The sequence below is a fragment of the Anomaloglossus baeobatrachus genome, chromosome 5, assembly GCF_048569485.1.
Source record: "Anomaloglossus baeobatrachus isolate aAnoBae1 chromosome 5, aAnoBae1.hap1, whole genome shotgun sequence".
NCBI lineage: Eukaryota > Metazoa > Chordata > Amphibia > Anura > Aromobatidae > Anomaloglossus > Anomaloglossus baeobatrachus.
The window spans coordinates 80,760,672-80,782,395 of record NC_134357.1 but is presented as its reverse complement, the minus strand read 5'-3'; the positions used below and the strand labels follow the sequence as shown (position 1 = coordinate 80,782,395).

At 53.0% G+C, this 21,724-nt stretch overlaps 1 protein-coding gene across 2 annotated transcripts in view; it reads right to left on the bottom strand.

Moving 5' to 3' along the window:
- NSMCE4A (NSE4A component of SMC5/6 complex) overlaps positions 1-21,724 on the bottom strand; it is a 126,167-nt gene that overhangs the window by 103,781 nt on the left and 662 nt on the right. For both annotated transcript variants that reach the window (XM_075352326.1, XM_075352327.1), the window contains exons 2-3: positions 18,628-18,708; positions 17,047-17,177 (exon numbers count right to left, since the gene is read on the bottom strand). In XM_075352326.1, the coding sequence (XP_075208441.1) occupies positions 17,047-17,177; positions 18,628-18,708 (212 nt within the window). The remainder of the gene's footprint in view (positions 1-17,046; positions 17,178-18,627; positions 18,709-21,724) is intronic.

The window sequence follows — 21,724 nt, the reverse complement described above, 5'->3', positions numbered from 1 at the left end:
CCCTCAGAGGCTCGAAGGGCGGCTTCTGGAGGGCAACTAGTACCCTGTTCAGATCCCATGGATCTAACGGCCGCTTGTACGGGGGTACGATATGACAAACCCCCTGCAGGAACGTGCGTACCTTAGAAAGTCGTGCTAGACGCTTCTGAAAAAAGACGGATAGCGCCGAGACTTGCCCTTTAAGGGAGCCGAGCGACAAACCTTTTTCTAACCCAGATTGCAGGAAAGAAAGAAATGTAGGCAATGCAAATGGCCAGGGAGACACTCCCTGAGCAGAGCACCAGGATAAGAATATCCTCCACGTTCTGTGGTAGATCTTAGCGGACGTGGGCTTCCTAGCCTGTCTCATGGTGGCAACGACCCCTTGTGATAATCCTGAAGACGCTAGGATCCAGGACTCAATGGCCACACAGTCAGGTTCAGGGCCGCAGAATTCCGATGGAAAAACGGCCCTTGGGACAGCAAGTCTGGTCGGTCTGGTAGTGCCCACGGTTGGCCGACCGTGAGATGCCACAGATCCGGATACCACGCCCTCCTTGGCCAGTCTGGGGCGACGAGTATGACGCGGCTGCAGTCGGATCTGATCTTGCGTAGCACTCTGGGCAAGAGTGCCAGAGGTGGAAACACATAAGGGAGCCGGAACTGCGACCAATCTTGCACTAAGGCGTCTGCCGCCAGAGCTCTGTGATCGCGAGACCGTGCCATGAAGGTTGGGACCTTGTTGTTGTGCCGGGACGCCATTAGGTCGACGTCCGGCCTTCCCCAGCGGCGACAGATTTCCTGAAACACGTCCGGGTGAAGGGACCATTCCCCTGCGTCCATGCCCTGGCGACTGAGGAAGTCTGCTTCCCAGTTTTCTACGCCGGGGATGTGAACTGCGGATATGGTGGAGGCCGTGGCTTCCACCCACATCAGAATCCGCCGGACTTCCTGGAAGGCTTGCCGACTGCGTGTCCCCCCTTGGTGGTTGATGTATGCCACCGCTGTGGAGTTGTCCGACTGAATTCGGATCTGCCTTCCTTCCAGCCACTGCTGGAAGGCTAGTAGGGCAAGATACACTGCTCTGATTTCCAGAACATTGATCTGAAGGGTGGACTCCTGCTGAGTCCACGTACCCTGAGCCCTGTGGTGGAGAAAAACTGCTCCCCACCCTGACAGACTCGCGTCTGTCGTGACCACCGCCCAGGACGGTGGTAGGAAGGATCTTCCCTGTGATAATGAGGTGGGAAGAAGCCACCATTGCAGAGAGTCTTTGGCCGTCTGGGAAAGGGAGACTTTCCTGTCCAGGGATGTTGACTTCCCGTCCCATTGGCGGAGAATGTCCCATTGAAGTGGGCGCAGATGAAACTGCGCAAACGGAACCGCCTCCATTGCCGCCACCATCTTCCCGAGGAAGTGCATGAGGCGTCTTAAGGAGTGCGACTGACTTTGAAGGAGAGCCTGCACCCCAGTCTGTAGTGACCGCTGCTTGTCCAGCGGAAGCTTCACTATCGCTGAGAGAGTATGAAACTCCATGCCAAGATACGTCAGTGATTGGGTCGGTGACAGAGTTGACTTTGAGAAGTTGATGATCCACCCGAACGTCTGGAGAGTCTGCAGTGCAACATTCAGGCTGAGTTGGCATGCCTCCTGAGAGGGTGCCTTGACAAGTAGATCGTCCAAGTAAGGGATCACAGAGTGTCCCTGAGAGTGCAAGACTGCTACCACTGCCGCCATGACCTTGGTGAACACCCGTGGGGCTGTCGCCAGACCAAATGGCAGAGCTACGAACTGAAGATGGTCGTCTCCTATCACGAAGCGTAGAAAGCGTTGGTGCTCTGTAGCAATCGGCACGTGGAGATAAGCATCTTTGATGTCTATTGATGCTAGGAAATCTCCTTGAGACATTGAGGCAATGACTGAGCGGAGGGATTCCATCCGGAACCGCCTGGCGTTCACATGCTTGTTGAGCAGTTTTAGGTCCAGAACAGGACGGAATGAGCCGTCCTTTTTTGGCACCACAAAGAGATTGGAGTAAAAACCTTGTCCTTGTTCCCGAAGAGGAACAGGGACCACCACTCCTTCTGCTCTTAGAGAATGCACCGCCTGCAGAAGGGCATCTGCTCGGTCGGGATGTGGGGAAGTTCTGAAGAACCGAGGCGGAGGACGAGAACTGAACTCTATCCTGTACCCGTGAGACAAAATGTCTGTTACCCACCGGTCTTTGACCTGTGGCAGCCAAATGTCGCAAAAGCGGGAGAGCCTGCCACCGACCGAGGATGCGGAGGGAGGCGGCCGAAAGTCATGAGGCAGCCGCCTTGGAAGCGGTACCTCCGGTTGCTTTCTTGGGGCGTGAGTGAGTCCGCCAGGAATCAGAGCTCCTTTGCTCTTTCTGAGTCCCTTTGGACGAGGAGAATTGGGGCTTGCCCGAGCCTCGAAAGGACCGAAACTTTGACTGCCACTTCCTCTGTTGAGGTTTGCTTGATCTGGGCTGGGGTAAGGAAGAGTCCTTACCTTTGGACTGTTTAATGATTTCCGCCAATTGCTCACCAAACAGTCTGTCTCCAGATAATGGCAAGCTGGTTAAACATTTTTTAGAAGCAGAATCTGCTTTCCATTCTTTTAACCACAAGGCTCTGCGCAAAACTACAGAGTTGGCGGATGCCATTGAGGTACGGCTCGTAGAGTCCAGTACCGCATTGATAGCGTAGGTGGCAAACGCAGTCATTTGCGTAGTTAAGGACGCCACTTGCGGCACTGCTGGACGTATGAAAGAGTCCACCTGTGCCAGACCAGCTGAAATAGCTTGGAGCGCCCACACGGCTGCGAATGCTGGAGCAAACGACGCGCCAATAGCTTCATAGACAGATTTCAACCAAAGGTCCATCTGTCTGTCATTGGCATCTTTAAGTGAAGCCCCATCCTCCACTGCAACTATGGATCTAGCTGCAAGCCTGGATATTGGAGGGTCCACTTTTGGACACTGGGTCCAGCGTTTGACCACGTCAGGGGGAAAGGGATAACGTGTATCCTTAAGACGTTTGGAAAAACGCTTGTCCGGATAAGCATGGTGTTTCTGGATTGATTCTCTGAAGTCAGAGTGGTCCAGAAAAGTACTCGATTTACGCTTGGGATACAGGAAATGGAATTTCTCCTGCTGGGCAGCTGCCTCCTCTGCTGAAGGGGCTGGGGGAGAAATATCCAACAGCCTATTGATGGCCGCTATAAGGTCATTTACCATGGCGTCACCATCTGGCGTATCCAAATTGAGTGCGGTGTCAGGATCAGACTCCTGATCACCCACCTCTGTCTCATCATATAGAGACCCTTCTCGCTGAGACCCCGACCCGCGTGATGACGTGGAGGGTCTCTCCCAGCGAGCTCGCTTAGGCGGCCTGGGACTGTCATCAGAGTCAGAGCCCTCAGCCTGTGATGCCTGGGACCCCCTTGAAGTACGGATTAGTTCCAACTGAGGGGGACCGGGGAACATAGACACAGCAGTGTCCATGGTCTGAGCAACTGGCCTGGACTGCAAGGTCTCCAGGATTTTTGTCATAGTCACAGACATTTTATCAGCAAAGACTGCAAATTCTGTCCCCGTCACCGGGGCAGGGTTCACAGGCGTCTCTGCCTGGGCTACCACCACCATAGGCTCTGGCTGACGAAGTGCCACTGGGACTGAACATTGCACACAATGAGAGTCGTTGGAGCCTGCTGGTAGATTAGCCCCACATGCTGTACAAGCAGTGTATACAGCCCGTGCCTTGGCACCCTTGCGTTTTGTGGATGACATGTTGTTGTCTCCTCAGAGCAATATAGGGTATACAGCCAAGAAGCGACCGTACAGTGCAGTATATATATATATATATATCTGGTACAGGAAAAAGTACACCAATACAACACTGTGGCACTAGTGGGGCCAGCACTAATGTGCTGCTTACCGCCCGCCAAACGCGGGTGTGTGGTCGCCAGAAATCCCTAGTCTGGGTCTCCCAGAGCCTGTGTCCGTCCTCCAGCCAGACTGCATGCAGGAATGGCTGCCGGCGTCCTGTGGAGGGGGGGGCGGGCCCTGGGCGTGCTCAGACCAAAAGCGGGAAACCTGCGTCCCACTGTGCCTAGTGAGAGGGCTGGAGCATGTAAATAACGCTCCAGCCCTCGGCGCTGACGATTGCACAGCGTCTGTCCCATTCCCTGATTGACAGGGAGGGGGCGGGAACGAAGCGGAGCTAGGCCGCAAAAGCCGGGGACTAAATTTATAAGCGCCGCCGCCGTAAAAGCGCGGTCGGCGCTAAGTCCCCGGCGCACTACAAGTCCCAGCCGCGCCGCCGCTCCGTGGCCGGCGCGGTAGTTCCCAGCACATGAAGTCACACAGCTAAGCTGCTGTGACTCAAACCCCAGCGTGCAGCGCTACTGTCCCCGGCGCACTAACACACCCAGCAAGTCTGGCGTGTGCGTGCCTGTCTGTACGGGGACACAGAGTACCTGAAAGTTGCAGGGCCTTGTCCCTGAACGGTACCCAGCTCCGTATCCAGCAGGTTCACTGGGTCTGTGGATGGAGCCCGGCCTCAGGGCTTGGGGGCCGGTAAGATCCCACTTCCTCAGAGCCCCTCAGGGGGATGGGGAAGGAAAACAGCATGTGGGCTCCAGCCTCTGTACCCGCAATGGGTACCTCAACCTTACAAACCACAAGTGGGGTAAGAAGGGAGCATGCTGGGGGCCCTATATGGGCCCTCTTTTCTTCCATCCGACATAGTCAGCAGCTACTGCTGACTAAACAGTGGAGCTATGCGTGGATGTCTGACCTCCTTCGCACAAAGCAGAAAACTGGTGAGCCAGTGATCCCACTGGGGGTGTATAGCCAGAAGGGGAGGGGCCTTACACTTTTTAGTGTAATGCTTTGTGTGGCCTCCGGAGGCAGTAGCTATACACCCAATCGTCTGGGTCTCCCAATGGAGCGCCGAAGAAAAACCTTTTTCCAACCCAGACTGCAGGAAGGAAAGAAAGGTAGGCAATGCAAAAGGCCAGGGAGAAACTCCCTGAGCAGAGCACCAAGATAGGAATATCCTCCACGTCCTGTGGTAGATCTTGGCGGAGGATGGTTTCCTAGCCTGTCTCATGGTGGCAACCACTTCATGAGATAAACCTGAGGCCGCTAGGATCCAGGACTCAATGGCCACACAGTCAGGTTCAGGGCCGCAGAATTCAGATGGAAAAACGGCCCTTGAGACAGCAAGTCTGGACGGTCTGGTAGTGCCCACGGATGGCCTACCGTGAGGTGCCACAGATCCGGGTACCACGACCTCCTTGGCCAGTCTGGAGCGACGAGAATGGCGCGGCGGCAGTCGGACCTGAGGTGGGAACACATACGGTAGCCGGAACTGCGACCAATCTTGAACTAAGGCGTCTGCCGCCAGAGCTCGGTGATCGTGAGACCGTGCCATGAAAACCGGGACCTTGTTGTTGTGCCGTGACGCCATCAGGTCGACGTCCGGCATCCCCCAGCGGCGACAGATCTCCTGAAACACGTCCGGGTGAAGGGACCATTCCCCTGCGTCCATGCCCTGGCGACTGAGAAAGTCTGCTTCCCAGTTTTCTACGCCTGGGATGTGAACGGCGGATATGGTGGATGCCGTGTCTTCCACCCACGTCAGAATCCGCCGGACTTCCTGGAAGGCTTGCCGACTGCGTGTTCCCCCTTGGTGGTTGATGTATGCCACCGCTGTGGAGTTGTCCGACTGAATTCGGATCTGCTTGCCTTCCAGCCACTGTTGGAAGGCTTGTAGGGCAAGGTAGACTGCTCTGATCTCCAGAACATTGATCTGAAGGGTGGACTCTTTCCGAGTCCACGTACCCTGAGCCCTGTGGTGGAGAAAAACTGCTCCCCACCCTGATAGACTCGCATCTGTCGTGACCACCGCCCAGGATGGGGGTAGGAACGACTTTCCTTTTGACAATGAGGTGGGAAGAAGCCACCACCGGAGAGATTCCTTGGCTGCCTGAGAGAGGGAGACCTCCCTGTCGAGGGACGTCGACTTCCCGTCCCATTGGCGGAGAATGTCCCATTGTAGTGGACGCAGATGAAACTGCGCAAAAGGAACTGCTTCCATTGCTGCTACCATCTTCCCTAGGAAGTGCATGAGGCGCCTCAAGGGGTGCGACTGGCCCTGAAGGAGAGATTGCACCCCTATCTGTAGCGAGCACTGTTTGTCCAGTGGAAGTCTCACTATCGCTGAGAGAGTATGAAACTCCATGCCAAGATATGTTAGTGATTGGTTCGGGGTTAGATTTGACTTTGAAAAGTTGATAATCCACCCGAAACTCTGGAGAGTCTTCAGTGCCACGTTCAGGCTGTGTTGGCATGCCTCTTGAGAGGGTGCCTTGATAAGTAGATCGTCCAAATACGGGATCACGGAGTGACCTTGCGAGTGCAGGACTGCTACTACTGCTGCCATGACCTTGGTGAAGACCCGAGGGGCTGTCGCCAGCCCGAAAGGTAGAGCTACGAACTGCAGGTGTTCGCTTCCTATAACGAAGCGTAGAAAAACGCTGATGCTCTGGCGCAATTGGCACGTGGAGATAAGCATCCTTGATGTCTATTGATGCTAGGAAATCTCCTTGAGACATTGAGGCGATAACAGAGCGGAGAGATTCCATCCGGAACCTCCTGGTTTTTACGTGTTTGTTGAGCAGCTTTAGATCCAGGACGGGACGGAACGACCCGTCTTTCTTTGGCACCACAAACAAATTGGAGTAAAAACCGTGACCTTGTTCCTGAAGAGGAACAGAAGTCACCACTCCTTCCGCCTTTAGAGCGGACACCGCTTGCAGCAGAGCATCGGCTCGGTCGGGCGGTGGGGAAGTTCTGAAGAAGCGAGTTGGAGGACGAGAGCAGAACTCTATCCTGTACCCGTGAGACAGAATGTCTCTCACCCAACGGTCTTTGACCTGTGACAACCAAATGTCGCCAAAGCGGGAGAGCCTGCCACCGACCGAGGATGCGGAGAGAGGAGGCTGAGAGTCATGAGGAAGCCGTCTTGGTAACGGTTCTTCCGGCTGGCTTTTTTGGGCGTGATTGAGTCCGCCAAGAATCTGAGCCCCTCTGATCCTTTTGAGTCCTTTTGGACGAGTAGAATTGGGACCTGCCTGAGCCTCGAAAGGACCGAAAACCAGACTGTCCCCTCCTCTGTTGAGGTTTGTTTTGTCTGGGCTGAGGTAAGGATGAATCCTTACCCTTGGAGTGTTTAATGATTTCATCCAAACGCTCACCAAACAATCGGTCACGAGAAAAAGGCAAACTGGTTAAGCACTTCTTGGAAGAAGAATCTGCCTTCCATTCTCTCAACCACAGGGCTCTGCGTAAAACCACAGAGTTGGCTGACGCCACCGCCGTACGGCTCGTAGAGTCTAGGACAGCATTAATCGCGTAAGACACGAATGCAGACATTTGAGAGGTCAAGGGTGCCACCTGCGGAGCAGATGTACGTGTGACCGAGTCGACCTGTGTAAGCCCAGCTGAAATAGCTTGGAGTGCCCATACGGCTGCGAATGCTGGCGCCAACGACGCTCCAATAGCTTCATAGATGGATTTTAACCAGAGCTCCATCTGTCTGTCAGTGGCATCTTTAAGTGCCGCCCCATCTTCCACTGCAACTAGAGATCTGGCTGCAAGCCTGGAGATTGGAGGGTCCACCTTGGGACACTGTGTCCAGCCCTTGACCACGTCAGGGGGAAAAGGATAGCGTGTATCTTTAAGCCGTTTGGAAAAACGCTTATCTGGATAAGCGTGGTGTTTCTGGATTGCGTCTCTAAAGTCAGAGTGGTCCAGAAACATGCTTAATTTACGCTTGGGATACCTGAAATGGAATTTCTCCTGCTGTGAAGCTGCCTCCTCCGCAAGAGGAGCTGGTGGAGAAATATCTAACATCCTATTGATGGACGCTATAAGATCATTCACTATGGCGTCACCATCCGGGGTATCTAGATTGAGAGCGGCCCCAGCATCAGACTCCTGATCAGTTACATCCGCCTCATCACACAGAGAGTCGTCCTGCTGGGACCCTGACCAGTGTGATGAAGTTGAGGGTCGCTCATAGCGAGCCCGCTTAGGTTGTCTGGGACTGTCGTCCGAGTCAGAGCCGTCACCCTGGGGTGCATGTGACACCCCCGGAGCTAGGAAGTGGTCCAGCTGAGGGGGACCAGGGGGCAATGGATCAACAGTGCCCATGGTCTGAGTTACTGGTCTAGACTGCAATGTTTCAAGAATTTTAGACATAGTCATAGACAATCTGTCAGCAAAAGCTGCAAACTCCGTCCCTGTCACCTGGACAGCATTTACAGGTGGTTCTCCCTGGGTCACCTCTAGCAGCGGCCCCGGCTGAGCAATTGCCACGGGGGCCGAGCACTGCACACAATGGGGGTCAGTGGAACCTGCCGGTAGAGTAGCCCCACATGCGGTACAAGCAGCATATAAAGTCCGTGCCTTGGCACTTTTGCTTTTTGCGGACGACATGCTGTTATCTCCTTGAGAAATCTAAGGAGGGTATATAGCAGAAAACCACCAGCGACTGTACAGTGCAAAGTATTGCCAGCACAAAATACAAAGTACACTATGGCACAAGTGGGGGAAAGCCCTTGAGGGCTGCTTACCGCCCGCTGAAAAGCGGGTGTGAGATCGTAGAATCCCTTGTCTGGGTCTCCCAGCCTCCCCTCTGCAGCTCAGCGTGCAGGCAGGAATGGCTGCCGGCGTCCTGTGAAGAGGGGCGGACCGTGGGCGTCCCAAACAAAAGAGCGGGAAACTGCGTCCCCCTGTGCCTAGTGTGAGGGCTGGAGTATGTAAAACAGACTCCAGCTCTTAACGCTGCTGGACTGTACAGCGTCCCGCCCTCCTCCTGACTGGCAGGTCCGGGGGCGGGAACGATACGAACTAGGCCGCAAAAGCCGGGGACTGTAGTAATCTAGCGCGGCCGTCATATATGCACGGCCAGCGCGGAAGTCCCCGGCGCACCACAAATCCCAGCCGCGACCAGTAAACACTGACCCCAGCGGCCGGATCGGCCGATCGTACAAAGTCACCTCACTCAGCAGAGCTGTAGTGAGTAACGGCACCAGCGCAGCAGCGCTGTTTACCCCGGCGCACTAACACACCCAGCAATGCTGCAGTGTGTGTGCGATAAGCACGGGGACACGGAGTACCTTGATGGAGCAGGGTCCTGTCCCTGAGAAAACTCCGCTCCGTATCCAGCAGAACCTCCAGGGGCTGTGGATGGAGCACGGCCTCAGTGCCCGGAGACCGGTAAAGTCCCACTTCGCCCAGAGCCCTAATGGGGATGGGGAAGGAATCAGCATGTGGGCTCCAGCCTCCGTACCCGCAATGGGTACCTCAACCTTAACAAACACCGCCGACAGAAAGTGGGGTGAGAAGGGAGCATGCTGGGGGCCCTAGTATGGGCCCTCTTTTCTTCCATCCGACATAGTCAGCAGCTGCTGCTGACTAAACAGTGGAGCTATGCGTGGATGTCTGGCCTCCTTCGCACAAAGCATAAAACTGAGGAGCCCGTGATCCCACGGGGGGGGTGTATAGCCAGAAGGGGAGGGGCCTTACACTTTTAAGTGTAGTACTTTGTGTGGCCTCCGGAGGCAGTAGCTATACACCCAATTGTCTGGGTCTCCCAATTAGGAGCGACAAAGAAATAACCCTGTGTCTTGGCACCCTTGCTCCTTGTGAACGACATGCTGTTGTCTTTCAGGAGAGTGATCACTGAGGGATATATAGCCACAAGCTAACAGTACAGCCGAACCGAGAAAGTGTATACAAATATAATATATATATATATATATATACAGTTCGGCACTCTATGGGGCCCAGCACCGGGTGACCGGTGTGGCTTACCGACCGCTCAAGCGGTGTGTGGCCACCAGATTCCCTGCCTCGGGTCTCCCAGAGATGCAGCCAGAAGTCCTCCACCGGCAGAATGTGCTTAAAACATGGCTGTCGGCGTTCACAGGGGAGGAGGGAGCCGTGGGCGTAACTACAAAAGTGCGGGAATCTGGCCCCAGAGTGATTAGTGAGGGGGGCGGAGGACAGCTACGTGTGCTCCAGCCCTCACTGTCGGCGTCAGACCGACCGTCCCGCCCTTACCCCTGACTGGCAGGCCCGGGGGCGGGAGTTTAATGCACTAGGCCGCAAAAGCCGGGGACTAAAGTTAAAACCGCGGCCGGCAAGCAGGCGCGGTCGGCGCGGTAGTCCCGGTCTCATACCAACACCGCAGTCGCTGCAGCGTCTGAGGCCAAGGTGCTCCATGCACCGTCCCCAAGGGGACACAGAGTACCTGTAGATGCAGGGCCCTGACCCTGATGATACTCAGTCTCCTGTCCGTCAGAATCCCACAGGGGCTGCGGAGGGAGCCCGGTCCCAGTGCCTGGATGACCGGATAGGATCCCACTTCTCCCAGAGCCCCTAAGGGATGGGGAAGGAAAACGGCATGTGGCTCCAGCCTGTGTACCCGCAATGGGTACCTCAACCTTAACAACACCGCCGACTTAGTGGGGTGAGAAGGGAGCATGCCGGGAGCCCTGTTAGAGGCCCTCTTTTCTTCCATCCGATACAATCAGCAGCTGCTGCTGACTAAAATGGGAGCATGAGTGAATGTGTGCCTCCTTCAACACAAAGCATAAAACTGAGGAGCCCGTGATGCACGGGGGGGTGTATAGGCAGAGGGGAGGGGTTACACTTTTTAAAGTGTAATACTTTGTGTGGCCTCCGGAGGCAGAAGCTATACACCCAATTGTCAATTGTCTGGGTCTCCCAATGGAGCGACAAAGAAAAAGGAATTTACGGTAAGTAAACAAAATTCCCTTCTTCTTTGTCGCTCCATTGGGAGACCCAGACAATTGGGACGTCCAAAAGCAGTCCCTGGGTGGATAAAAGAATACCTCGATAAAAAGAGCCGAAAAATGGCCCCTTCTTACAGGTGGGCAACCGCCGCCTGAAGGACTCGCCTACCTAGGCTGGCATCTGCCGAATCATAGGCATGCACCTGATAGTGTTTTGTGAAAGTGTGCAGACTCGACCAAGTAGCCGCCTGACACACCTGCTGAGCCGTAGCCTGGTGCCGCAATCCCCAGGACGCACCTACGGCTCTGGTAGAATGGGCTTTCAGCCCTGAAGGAATCGGAAGCCCAGACGAACGGTAGGCTTCAAGAATCGGCTCCTTGATCCACCGAGCCAAGGTTGACTTGGAAGCCTGCGACCCCTTACGCTGGCCAGCGACAAGGACAAAGAGCGCATCAGAACGGCGCAGGGGCGCCGTGCGAGAAATGTAGAGCCTGAGTGCTCTCACGAGATCTAACAAGTGCAAATCCTTTTCACATTGGTGAACTGGATGAGAGCAAAAAGAAGGTAAGGAGATATCCTGATTGAGATGAAAAGGGGATACCACCTTAGGGAGAAATTCCGGAACCGGACGCAGAACCACCTTATCCTGGTGAAACACCAGGAAGGGGGCTTTGCATGACAGCGCTGCTAGCTCAGACACTCTCCTAAGTGATGTGACTGCCACTAGGAAGGCCACCTTCTGCGAAAGGCGTGATAGAGAGACATCCCGCATCGGCTCGAAAGGTGGCTTCTGGAGAGCCGTCAGCACCCTGTTAAGATCCCAGGGTTCTAGCGGACGCTTGTAAGGTGGGACTATGTGGCAAACCCCCTGCAGGAACGTGCGGACCTGCGGAAGCCTGGCTAGACGCTTTTGAAAAAACACGGAAAGCGCCGATACTTGTCCCTTGAGAGAGCCGAGAGACAAACCCTTGTCCATTCCGGATTGAAGGAAAGAAAGAAAAGTGGGTAAGGCAAACGGCCAGGGAGTAAAACCCTGATCAGAGCACCAGGATAAGAAGATCCTCCAAGTCCTGTGGTAGATCTTGGCGGACGTTGGTTTCCTGGCCTGTCTCATAGTGGCAATGACATCTTGAGATAACCCTGAGGACGCTAGGAGCCAGGACTCAATGGCCACAGAGTCAGGTTGAGGGCCGCAGAATTCAGATGGAAAAATGGCCCTTGAGACAGCAAGTCTGGTCGGTCTGGGAGTGCCCACGGTTGACCCACCGTGAGGTGCCACAGATCCGGGTACCACGACCTCCTCGGCCAGTCTGGAGCAATGAGGATGGCGCGGCGGCAGTCGGACCTGATCTTGCGTAACACTCTGGGCAGCAGTGCCAGAGGAGGAAATACATAAGGCAGTCGAAACTGCGACCAATCCTGAACTAATGCGTCTGCCGCCAGAGCTCTGTGATCTTGAGACCGTGCCATGAATGCCGGGACTTTGTTGTTGTGCCGAGACGCCATTAGGTCGACGTCCGGCGTTCCCCAGCGGCAACAGATCTCTTGAAACACGTCCGGGTGAAGAGACCATTCCCCTGCGTCCATGCCCTGGCGACTGAGAAAGTCTGCTTCCCAGTTTTCTACGCCCGGGATGTGAACTGCGGAGATGGTGGAGGCTGTGGCTTCCGCCCACAGCAGAATCCGCCGAAATTCTTGGAAGGCTTGACGACTGCGTGTGCCGCCCTGGTGGTTGATGTACGCAACCGCCGTGGCGTTGTCCGACTGTATTCGGATCTGCCTGCCCTCCAGCCACCGCTGGAACGCCTTTAGGGCTAGATACACTGCCCTTATCTCCAGAACATTGATCTGAAGGGAGGACTCTGTCGGAGTCCAGGTTCCCTGAGCCCTGTGGTGGAGGAAGACCGCTCCCCACCCTGACAGACTCGCGTCCGTCGTGACCACAGCCCAGGATGGGGGCAGGAAGGATTTTCCTTTTGACAAAGAAGTGGGAAGAAGCCACCACTGAAGAGAGGTTTTGGCTGCCCGTGAAAGGGAGACGTTCCTGTCTAGGGACGTCGACCTCCTGTCCTATTTGCGGAGAATGTCCCATTGAAGTGGACGCAGATGAAACTGCGCAAAGGGAACTGCCTCCATTGCTGCCACCATCTTCCCTAGGAAGTGCATGAGGCGCCTCAAGGGGTGTGACTGGGCTTGAAGGAGAGAGTGCACCCCTGTCTGTAGTGAACGCTGTTTGTCCAGCGGTAGCTTCACTATCGCTGAGAGAGTATGAAACTCCATCCCGAGGTAAGTCAGGGATTGGGTCGGTGTCAATTTTGACTTTGGGAAATTGATGATCCACCCGAATCTCTGGAGAGTCTCCAGAGCAATGGTCAGGCTGTGTTGGCATGCCACCCGAGAGGGTGCCTTGACTAGAAGATCGTCTAAGTAAGGGATCACCGAGTGGCCCTGAGAGTGTAGGACCGCCACTACTGCTGCCATGACCTTGGTGAAGACCCGTGGGGCTGTCGCCAGGCCGAAAGGCAGTGCTACGAACTGAAGGTGTTCGTCTTTGATGGCGAAACGCAGGAAGCGTTGATGCTCTGGTGCAATCGGCACATGGAGATAAGCATCCCTGATGTCGATTGACGCTAGGAAGTCTCCTTGGGACATCGAGGCGATGACAGAGCGGAGAGATTCCATCCGGAACCGTCTGGTTCTCACGTGTCTGTTGAGCAGTTTGAGGTCCAGAACGGGACGGAATGATCCGTCCTTTTTTGGCACCACGAACAAGTTGGAGTAGAAGCCGTGACCATGTTCCTGAGGGGGAACGGGAATCACCACTCCTTCTGCCTTCAGAGTGTTCACCGCCTGAAAAAGTGCATCGGCTCGCTCGGGGGGCGGAGATGTTCTGAAGAAACGAGTCGGAGGACGAGAACTGAGCTCTATCCTGTAACCGTGAGACAGAATGTCTCTCACCCATCGGTCTTGGACATGTGGCCACCAGGCGTCGCAAAAGCGGGAGAGCCTGCCACCGACCGAGGATGCGGTGTGGGGAGGCCGAAAGTCATGAGGAGGCCGCCTTGGGGGCGGTTCCTCCGGCGGTCTTTTTAGGACGTGACTTAGACCGCCATGCAGAAGAGTTCCTCTGGCCCTTCTCTGACCTGTTGGACGTGGAGGAATGGGACCTGGCTGAGGGCCGAAAGGACCGAAACCTCGGTTGAATCTTTCGCTGCTGAGGTCTGTTTGGTTTGGACTGGGGTAAGGACGAGTCCTTTCCCTTGGATTGTTTAATAATTTCGTCCAATTGCTCGCCAAACAAACGGTCGCCAGAAAATGGCAAACCGGTTAAGAACTTTTTGGAAGCAGAGTCTGCCTTCCATTCGCGTAGCCACATGGCCCTGCGGACTGCCACCGAATTGGCGGATGCTACCGCTGTACGGCTCGCAGAGTCCAGGACGGCATTCATGGCGTAGGACGAAAATGCCGACGCCTGAGAAGTCAAAGACACAACCTGCGGAGTAGAGGTACGTGTGACCGCATTAATCTCAGACAGACAAGCTGAGATAGCTTGGAGTGCCCACACGGCTGCGAATGCCGAGCAAAAGACGCGCCTATGGCTTCATAGATGGATTTCATCAGGAGCTCTATTTGCCTGTCAGTGGCATCCTTGAGCGATGAGCCATCTGCCACTGATACTACGGATCTAGCCGCCAGTCTAGAGACTGGAGGATCCACTTTGGGACACTGAGCCCAACCCTTAACTACGTCAGGGGGGAAGGGGTAACGTGTGTCCTTAAGGCGCTTAGTAAAGCGCTTGTCCGGAAATGCTCGGTGCTTCTGGACAGCATCTCTGAAGTTAGAGTGATCGAAAAACGCACTCCGTGTACGTTTGGGAAACCTAAACTGGTGTTTCTCCTGCTGTGAAGCCGACTCCTCTATAGGTGGAGTTGGAGGAGAAAGTTCTAGCACCTGGTTGATGGACGCTATAAGGTCATTTACTATGGCGTCCCCTTCAGGTGTATCAAGATTGAGAGCAACGTCAGGGTCAGAGCCCTGAGCTGCGACCTCCGCTTCATCCTCCAGAGAGTCCTCATGCTGAGACCCTGAGCAGCGTGATGAAGTTGAGGAAGGTCCCCAGCGAGCCCGCTTAGCCGGTCTGGGACTGCGGTCCGAGTCGGAGTCCTCACCGTGGGACCTAGGTGTCACCTCAGGAGCACTTTGCTGCGCCGACCGAGGGGGGCCTGGGGGCGATGAACGCACAGTGCCCTGGGCCTGTGTTACCGGTCTGGACTGCAAGGCTTCTAGTATCTTAGCAGACCATTTGTCCATAGACTGAGCCATGGATTGTGAAAGCGACTCAGAGAGTTTCTCAGCCAAAACTGCAAACTCTGTCCCTGCCACCTGGACAGTGGAAGCCGGTGGTTCTACCTGAGCCGAGGGTCCCACCAGTGCCTGAGGCTCCGGCTGAGTGAGTGCCACAGGGGCCGAGCATTGCACACAATGAGGGTAGGTGGAACCTGCAGGTAACATAGCCGCACAAGAGGTACAGGTTGCAAAATAAGCCTGTGCCTTGGCACCCTTGCTCTTTGCGGACGACATGCTGTTGTCTCCTCTTAGAGTAATCAGTGAGGGTATATAGCCAAGGGCAAATAATGCGGCCGAACAGAGAAAATGTATACAATATATATATATATATATATATATATATATATATATATATATATATATATATATATATACACACACACACACTTCGGCACCCAAGGGAGCCAGCACCTGGTAACCGGTGCGGCTTACCGACCGCCCAAAGCGGTTGTGTGTCCACCAGATTCCCTGCCTGGGCCTCCCAGCGTTACAGAGCTCGTTCTGTATTCCTCCACCGGCAGAAGTGATTATAACAATGGCTGCCAGCGTTCTCAAAGGAGGAGGGAGCCGTGGGCGTGACTGATAAAGTGCGGGAATCTGGTGCTCCGCAGTGCTCAGTGAGGGGGGAGGAGGATACCTAAGTATGCTCCAGCCCTCACTGCCGACGTCCAGTCGAGCGTCCCGCCCTTACCCCTGACTGGCAGGCCCGGGGGCGGGAGTTATTGTACTAGGCCGCAGAAGCCGGGGACTAAATTTAATAACGCCGGCCGGCTAACAGGCCCGGTCGGCGCGGTAGTCCCGGCGACACAAAAAACACAGCAGCCGCTGCAGCGTCTGTTACACAGGCGCTCCATGCGCCGTCCCCAAGGGGACACAGAGTACCTCTTAGAAGCAGGGCCTGTCCCTGACGATACCCAGTCTCCTGTCCGTCAGATTCCCCCAGGGGCTGCGGAGGGAGCCCGGTCCCAGTGCATGGTGACCGGTTAGGATCCCACTTCTCCCAGAGCCTCAAAGGGATGGGGAAGGAAAACGGCATGTGGCTCCAGCCTTTGTACCCGCAATGGGTACCTCAACCTTAACAGCACCGCCGACATTAGTGGGGTGAGAAGGGAGCATGCCGGGGGCCCTGTGGGGGGCCCTCTTTTCTTCCATCCGATAAAATCAGCAGCTGCTGCTGACTAAAATGTGGAGCTTGCGTGAATGTGTGCCTCCTTCAACACAAAGCATAAAACTGATGGGCCCGTGATGCACGGGAGGGTGTATAGGCAGAGGGGAGGGGTTACACTTTTTAAAGTGTAATACTTTGTATGGCCTCCGGAGGCAGAAGCTATACACCCAATTGTCTGGGTCTCCCAATGGAGCGACAAAGAAAAGCCCTTACCTTGGTTACCCGATATTTACCTTCGTTACCAGCGTCCCCGCTCTCACACTGCCAGTGCCGGCTCCTGCTCTCTGCACACGTAGCAGAGTACACATCGGGTAATTAACCCGATGTGTACTGTGGCTAGGAGTGCAGGGAGCCAGCGCTAAGCGGTGTGCGCTGGTAACCAAGGTAAATATCGGGTTGGTTACCTGATATTTACCTTAGTTACCAAGTGCAGCATCGCTTCCACGCCTCGCTGCTGGCTGGGGGCTGGTCACTGGTTGCTGGTGAGATCTGCCTGTGTGACAGCTCACCAGCAACCAGTGTAGCGACGCTCCAGCGATCCCTGCCAAGTCAAGTTGCTGGTGGGATCGCTGGAGCGTCGCTTAATGTGATGGTACCTTTACACTGGATGCAGATGTTATCAACATAATCCCCATAGGCAATAGTACAGGTGAGAAGTGACATTATCTAATGTCTATGTGCTTCTGAAGTCACTGACTCCTGGCTATATACTACATACCAGATCCTCAGCAAAAGATGTGGGGTCAAAAACTGTCATGTCCGCCTGGAGCTGATTGGCCTTTTCTTTCCCAAGATTTGTTGCCAACACAAGTAACTGAGCATCCAGTGCCGCTTCTCTGGGTTTGGAGACTGGGGATTTAAATGAAAAATAAAAAAAACTTTCATACATTGATGTAAATTTTCAATAAAATCACTACATTTACTTAAAGTCATGTAGGACAATACCTTCCAGCAAAGCAGGTTTTTTAAGATGTCTGTTAGCAGCTTTAGTGTCAGTCATAGAGATCTGATTTTCTTTAGGTTGGGGGCATACGGCTGTATTTTTGGTTCGAGTGTGATCCGACAAAACATCAGATCGCACTCGGACCAACGTTAGTCTATAGGGCAAAGTACATGTCAGATTTTTTCCTTGGACAGTATCTGCCTGACTAAATAAAATCTCTACATGTCCGAGTTTGATCCAATACTCATCACACTCGGCTATTTAATCAATGAGTGCGTGGAAATCATCGGACAGCATTCGGATGACACCTGAGTGCAGTCCGATTTCAGGACACCATCTCCTTCTCAGTGGGCTACGATTCTCCTGATCAGACAGTATCAGGTCACAATATGCTGACACTCAGATCAAACTCTAATCAGAGCGCTATTTGTATAAATCGACCAGATTCTCTTGGATGAGAGAATCTGCAGTCGTCTGCCCCTATTCATAGGAAAATCCATGTGGGGATTTGGGGAAATTGTCAGTAGTATAGTAAGGGGGCATCTACCAAAACGGTAGTCATTTAGTACTCTGTTTACACTGGCAAACCGCACTCCCTGACTGGTAATAGGATCCACAATTATGGTTCCTGGCAATACATGTCCTGTTTAAAAAGCCAAGCTTAAAAGGGGTTTTCCCCTACTTTTACATCCTATCCTAAGGATAGGCCATCAGTGTCTGATTGACCGGGTGTCAGATACCCCGTACCCCTGGCAATCAGCCGTTTGTGGTCCCGGCAGAAGGAGATGCTCAGTTCTGGAGCTGCTCCTTCTTCTGATAGCGGTCATGGCCGGGCACTGCACATCCACCACTTATTGATTAGAATGGGAGGTGGATGTGCAGTACCCGGCCACGGCCACTATCAGAAGATGGAGCAGCTCCGGAACTGAGCATTTCCTGCTGTCGCCAGGACGACAACATCTGATTGTCGAGGGTGCGGGTTATCGGACTCCGGCCGATCAGACATTGATGACCTCTCCTAAGGATAGGATGTAAAAGTAAAATATAAAAGTCACCTGACTAACGTGCATTTAGTTTGTTAATCAAGTGATTGGTGGCCTGTTTGTATTGGCCGATTATTAGGAAACGAGCGTTCCTAGAAATATTCATTCCAGATAATTGGCCAAGCTTGATTAAAACTGAGATTTGGGTCATTGATGTGAAACCAAATCTGCACCCAGTTTAGCCCCCCATTATAATTCAGTAGATAATCTGTGAACTCTCTGTGGGAAATTGAATGAACATGATTTAATACCCAGTGTGCTCATTTTTCTGTGTCTGTGCACCTGCCATACTGGTGGATTGTGTGATTATTACCTTCTGAAAACAGCTGATTGGCGGCCTGGAGCGTGTCCGTCAGCTTGTTACTCCTGGAGCTCAGCATGTCATCCCTGTTCTCTGCATGGAAAGAAGTAATACAACAAGGGTTAAAAATATATGCTTGAAAATACCATTAAAACATATTATAAAAGTCCTCAATATAGAGTTACTTCATTCTAGCATCTGATACACTGCAGGAAATCTGCACCTTTCATGGCCATGGTGCAGAAACGCTGCAACATCAAAACGTCACCAAATCCTGCTGTATGGGGACCGGCGGATCAGACGATGGATCGCTGTCCCCATCATTGTCATCCAATACCTTGTTATTTAGGTGACAGGTGAGCGCTGACAGGCTGATTTCGACTTGTCTTAGGCTATGTGCACACACTAAGTTTTTGATGAGTGTGTTTTTTAACCTCAGTAAGGCCTCGGTGGCCGGTATTGGCCTCAGGTGCCAGGGGGGCCCACAGTGAATACAGTCCATCGGAACGAGGCTCAAGGTGCGGATCCTAAAAAGTTATCACACCCTAGAATTGTAGTCCCCAAGCCGCATTCTGATCCAATCTATTATGGGATATTCCTAAAGGGCTGAATCTCTTAGGCTATGTGCGCACGTTGTGGATTTGGTTCAGAATTGTTTTTGCATCAAATCTGCACCTGCTGGCAGAAAAATGCACCAAAAACTGCAAGCATATTTCTTAATGAAGTCAATGAGTCAATGGGTGAAAGGGACTAAAAAAATGGAGGAAAAACATGCACCAAGAATTGACATGCTGCATGTTATTTACTGCACCAAATCTGCAAGGAAAAAATAAGCAACTTACGCACAACACTTCAGAATTCTCATTGACTAAGATGGCATGAAGAGAGACATGCAGATTTGGGCCACAATCTGCATCAAATACGATATCTATACCTGTAAGGCTAGGTTCACACTTAAGTTGTTTTGCATCAGTCAAAATCCGTCGCCTTGAGGAATTACGGTATCCTGCAAAATATTTTGCAGGAATCCAATTTTTCCCCATAGACTTCTATTAGTGACAGATTGCGACTGATAATGCTGCGTTGCATCCGCTGCGTCGCGGTCAGTCGTTTTTTAACTGACCGCCGGGCGGGAGCAACGCACCCTGTAACGTTTTTTGAGCAGCGCGATCCGTAGGATTTTGCTGCGCATGCTCTTTCTGGCTCCCTGCACCCGTAACCAGGATACACATCGGGTAACCAAGCAATGCGCTTTGGTTAGTTAACCAATATTTACAGTGGTTACGTGTGCAGGGAGCCCGCGCTAAGCGGTGTATGCTGGTAACCAAGATAAATATCGGGTAACCAAGGAAAAAGTGCTTTGCATTTAGTTACCCGATATTTACCCTGGATACAGTGTGCCAGGAGGCCAACACTTCCCCACTCGGCTCCGCCTCATCCCGCACGCCGCATGTGTACACACACACACACGCACACACACACACTTGTCCCCAGCCCTGCAGTCCCCGCGGCACTGACGTCCTCAGCTCCACGGCTCCGCTCGGCTCCGCCCCCTCCCGCACTCCGCATGTAGACACACACACACACACCTGTCCCCAGCCATGCAGACCGCGGCACTGACGTCCTCAGCTCCGCCCCCGAACTCCGCCCCCCGAAACTCTGCCCCCCCCAAACACAACGGAGTCCGACAATGAAATTCTTTTCTTTGTCATCCATTGTACAACGCATCAGTCACATGCGTCAAGCAACGCATGTGACTGATGCAAAACAACGGAAATATGAATTTAGCCTAAGGCTACAAGTGCATACTGCATTTTTTGCCTTGTTTGTTGGTGGGCGGCTGTCACACTTCTCCTGTGGCTGTGCATTCACTTCCCGGGCCGCTCATTACCTTTATTCAATATGCACTTCTCTTCCCGCCCACCGGCAGGTAACTTAACCTCAGGTGACTTCAGTGACCTCATCCGAGTTGACTGAGGTCCTCTGAGGTCAGGTTACCTGCAGTCACAAGTCCCTCAGTCTCTGCCTGAACCTCACAGCGCACGGTCATATTCTTTGGCCGCTCGGTGTGAATTCAAATATAGCAGAGCGCGAATCGTCGTGAGACCTCGTGTGGATTACGTTAGACCTGCGGGGATGTTTTGGTGGTTAATAAATTGATGAAAGAGAGTATTTTTTTTGTCTTTTATTCCAAATAAAAGATTTTTTCGGTGTTTGTGTTTATTTCTTTTCACTTACAGCTTAGTAATGGGGGATCTCAGACCCTCCCCATTACTAATCTAGGGCTTAGTGAAAGCTGTGGGCTGCCATTAACCCCTTATTACTCTGACTGCCACGCACTAGGGCAATCGGAAAGAGCCGGGTAAAGTGCTGGAATTGTCGCATCTAATGTATACGAAAATTCTGGGCAGTTGCAGGCTGCTATTTTTAGGCTGGGAAATCCCAATAACCATGGGTCTCCTCAGCCTGAGAATACCAGAAACCAGCTTTGTCTTGGCTGGATAACAACATTGGGGGGGGGAGAGAACCGCACACCATTTTTTTAAAGTGCAAGCCTGGGGGCTGTAGCCTGTAGCTGTAGGCTTTATCTATGCTGGGTATCATAATATGGAGGGGACCCTATGCCAATTTTTATTTATCTTTACTGTACGCTATAGACCCGCAGACAGTGCCTGTGATTAGAAGCGTCAGACAGGTTGTCACACAGACTGGGGTCGCATCTGACTGCAACCAATCACAGACACCGGTGGGTAGGGTAAGCATTAGAATATGCATGAGTAATGAGCGGCAGCGGAAGTAGTGTACAGCTGCTCGTCTTTATTATTTTTTCTCTACTGTTACTTTTTTTTTTTATTTCCCAAGTGTCCAACCTCTGCGGGTGCCTTTGAACTCGCAGGGGTTGGACTTCACAGACCGGTCCACCCATCACTATTTGTTCACAAAAAAAATGCATTAAAATCAGAATTAACAAACGCACCAAAAACACAGAATCACTACAAGCGTATTTTTTTTGTTTTTTATTTTATATTTCTGGGCTCCATGGGACAAGGTGCAGTTTTGGTGCAGTTTTTTGTGACAACAAAACTGCTGCGTGTGCATATAGCCATAC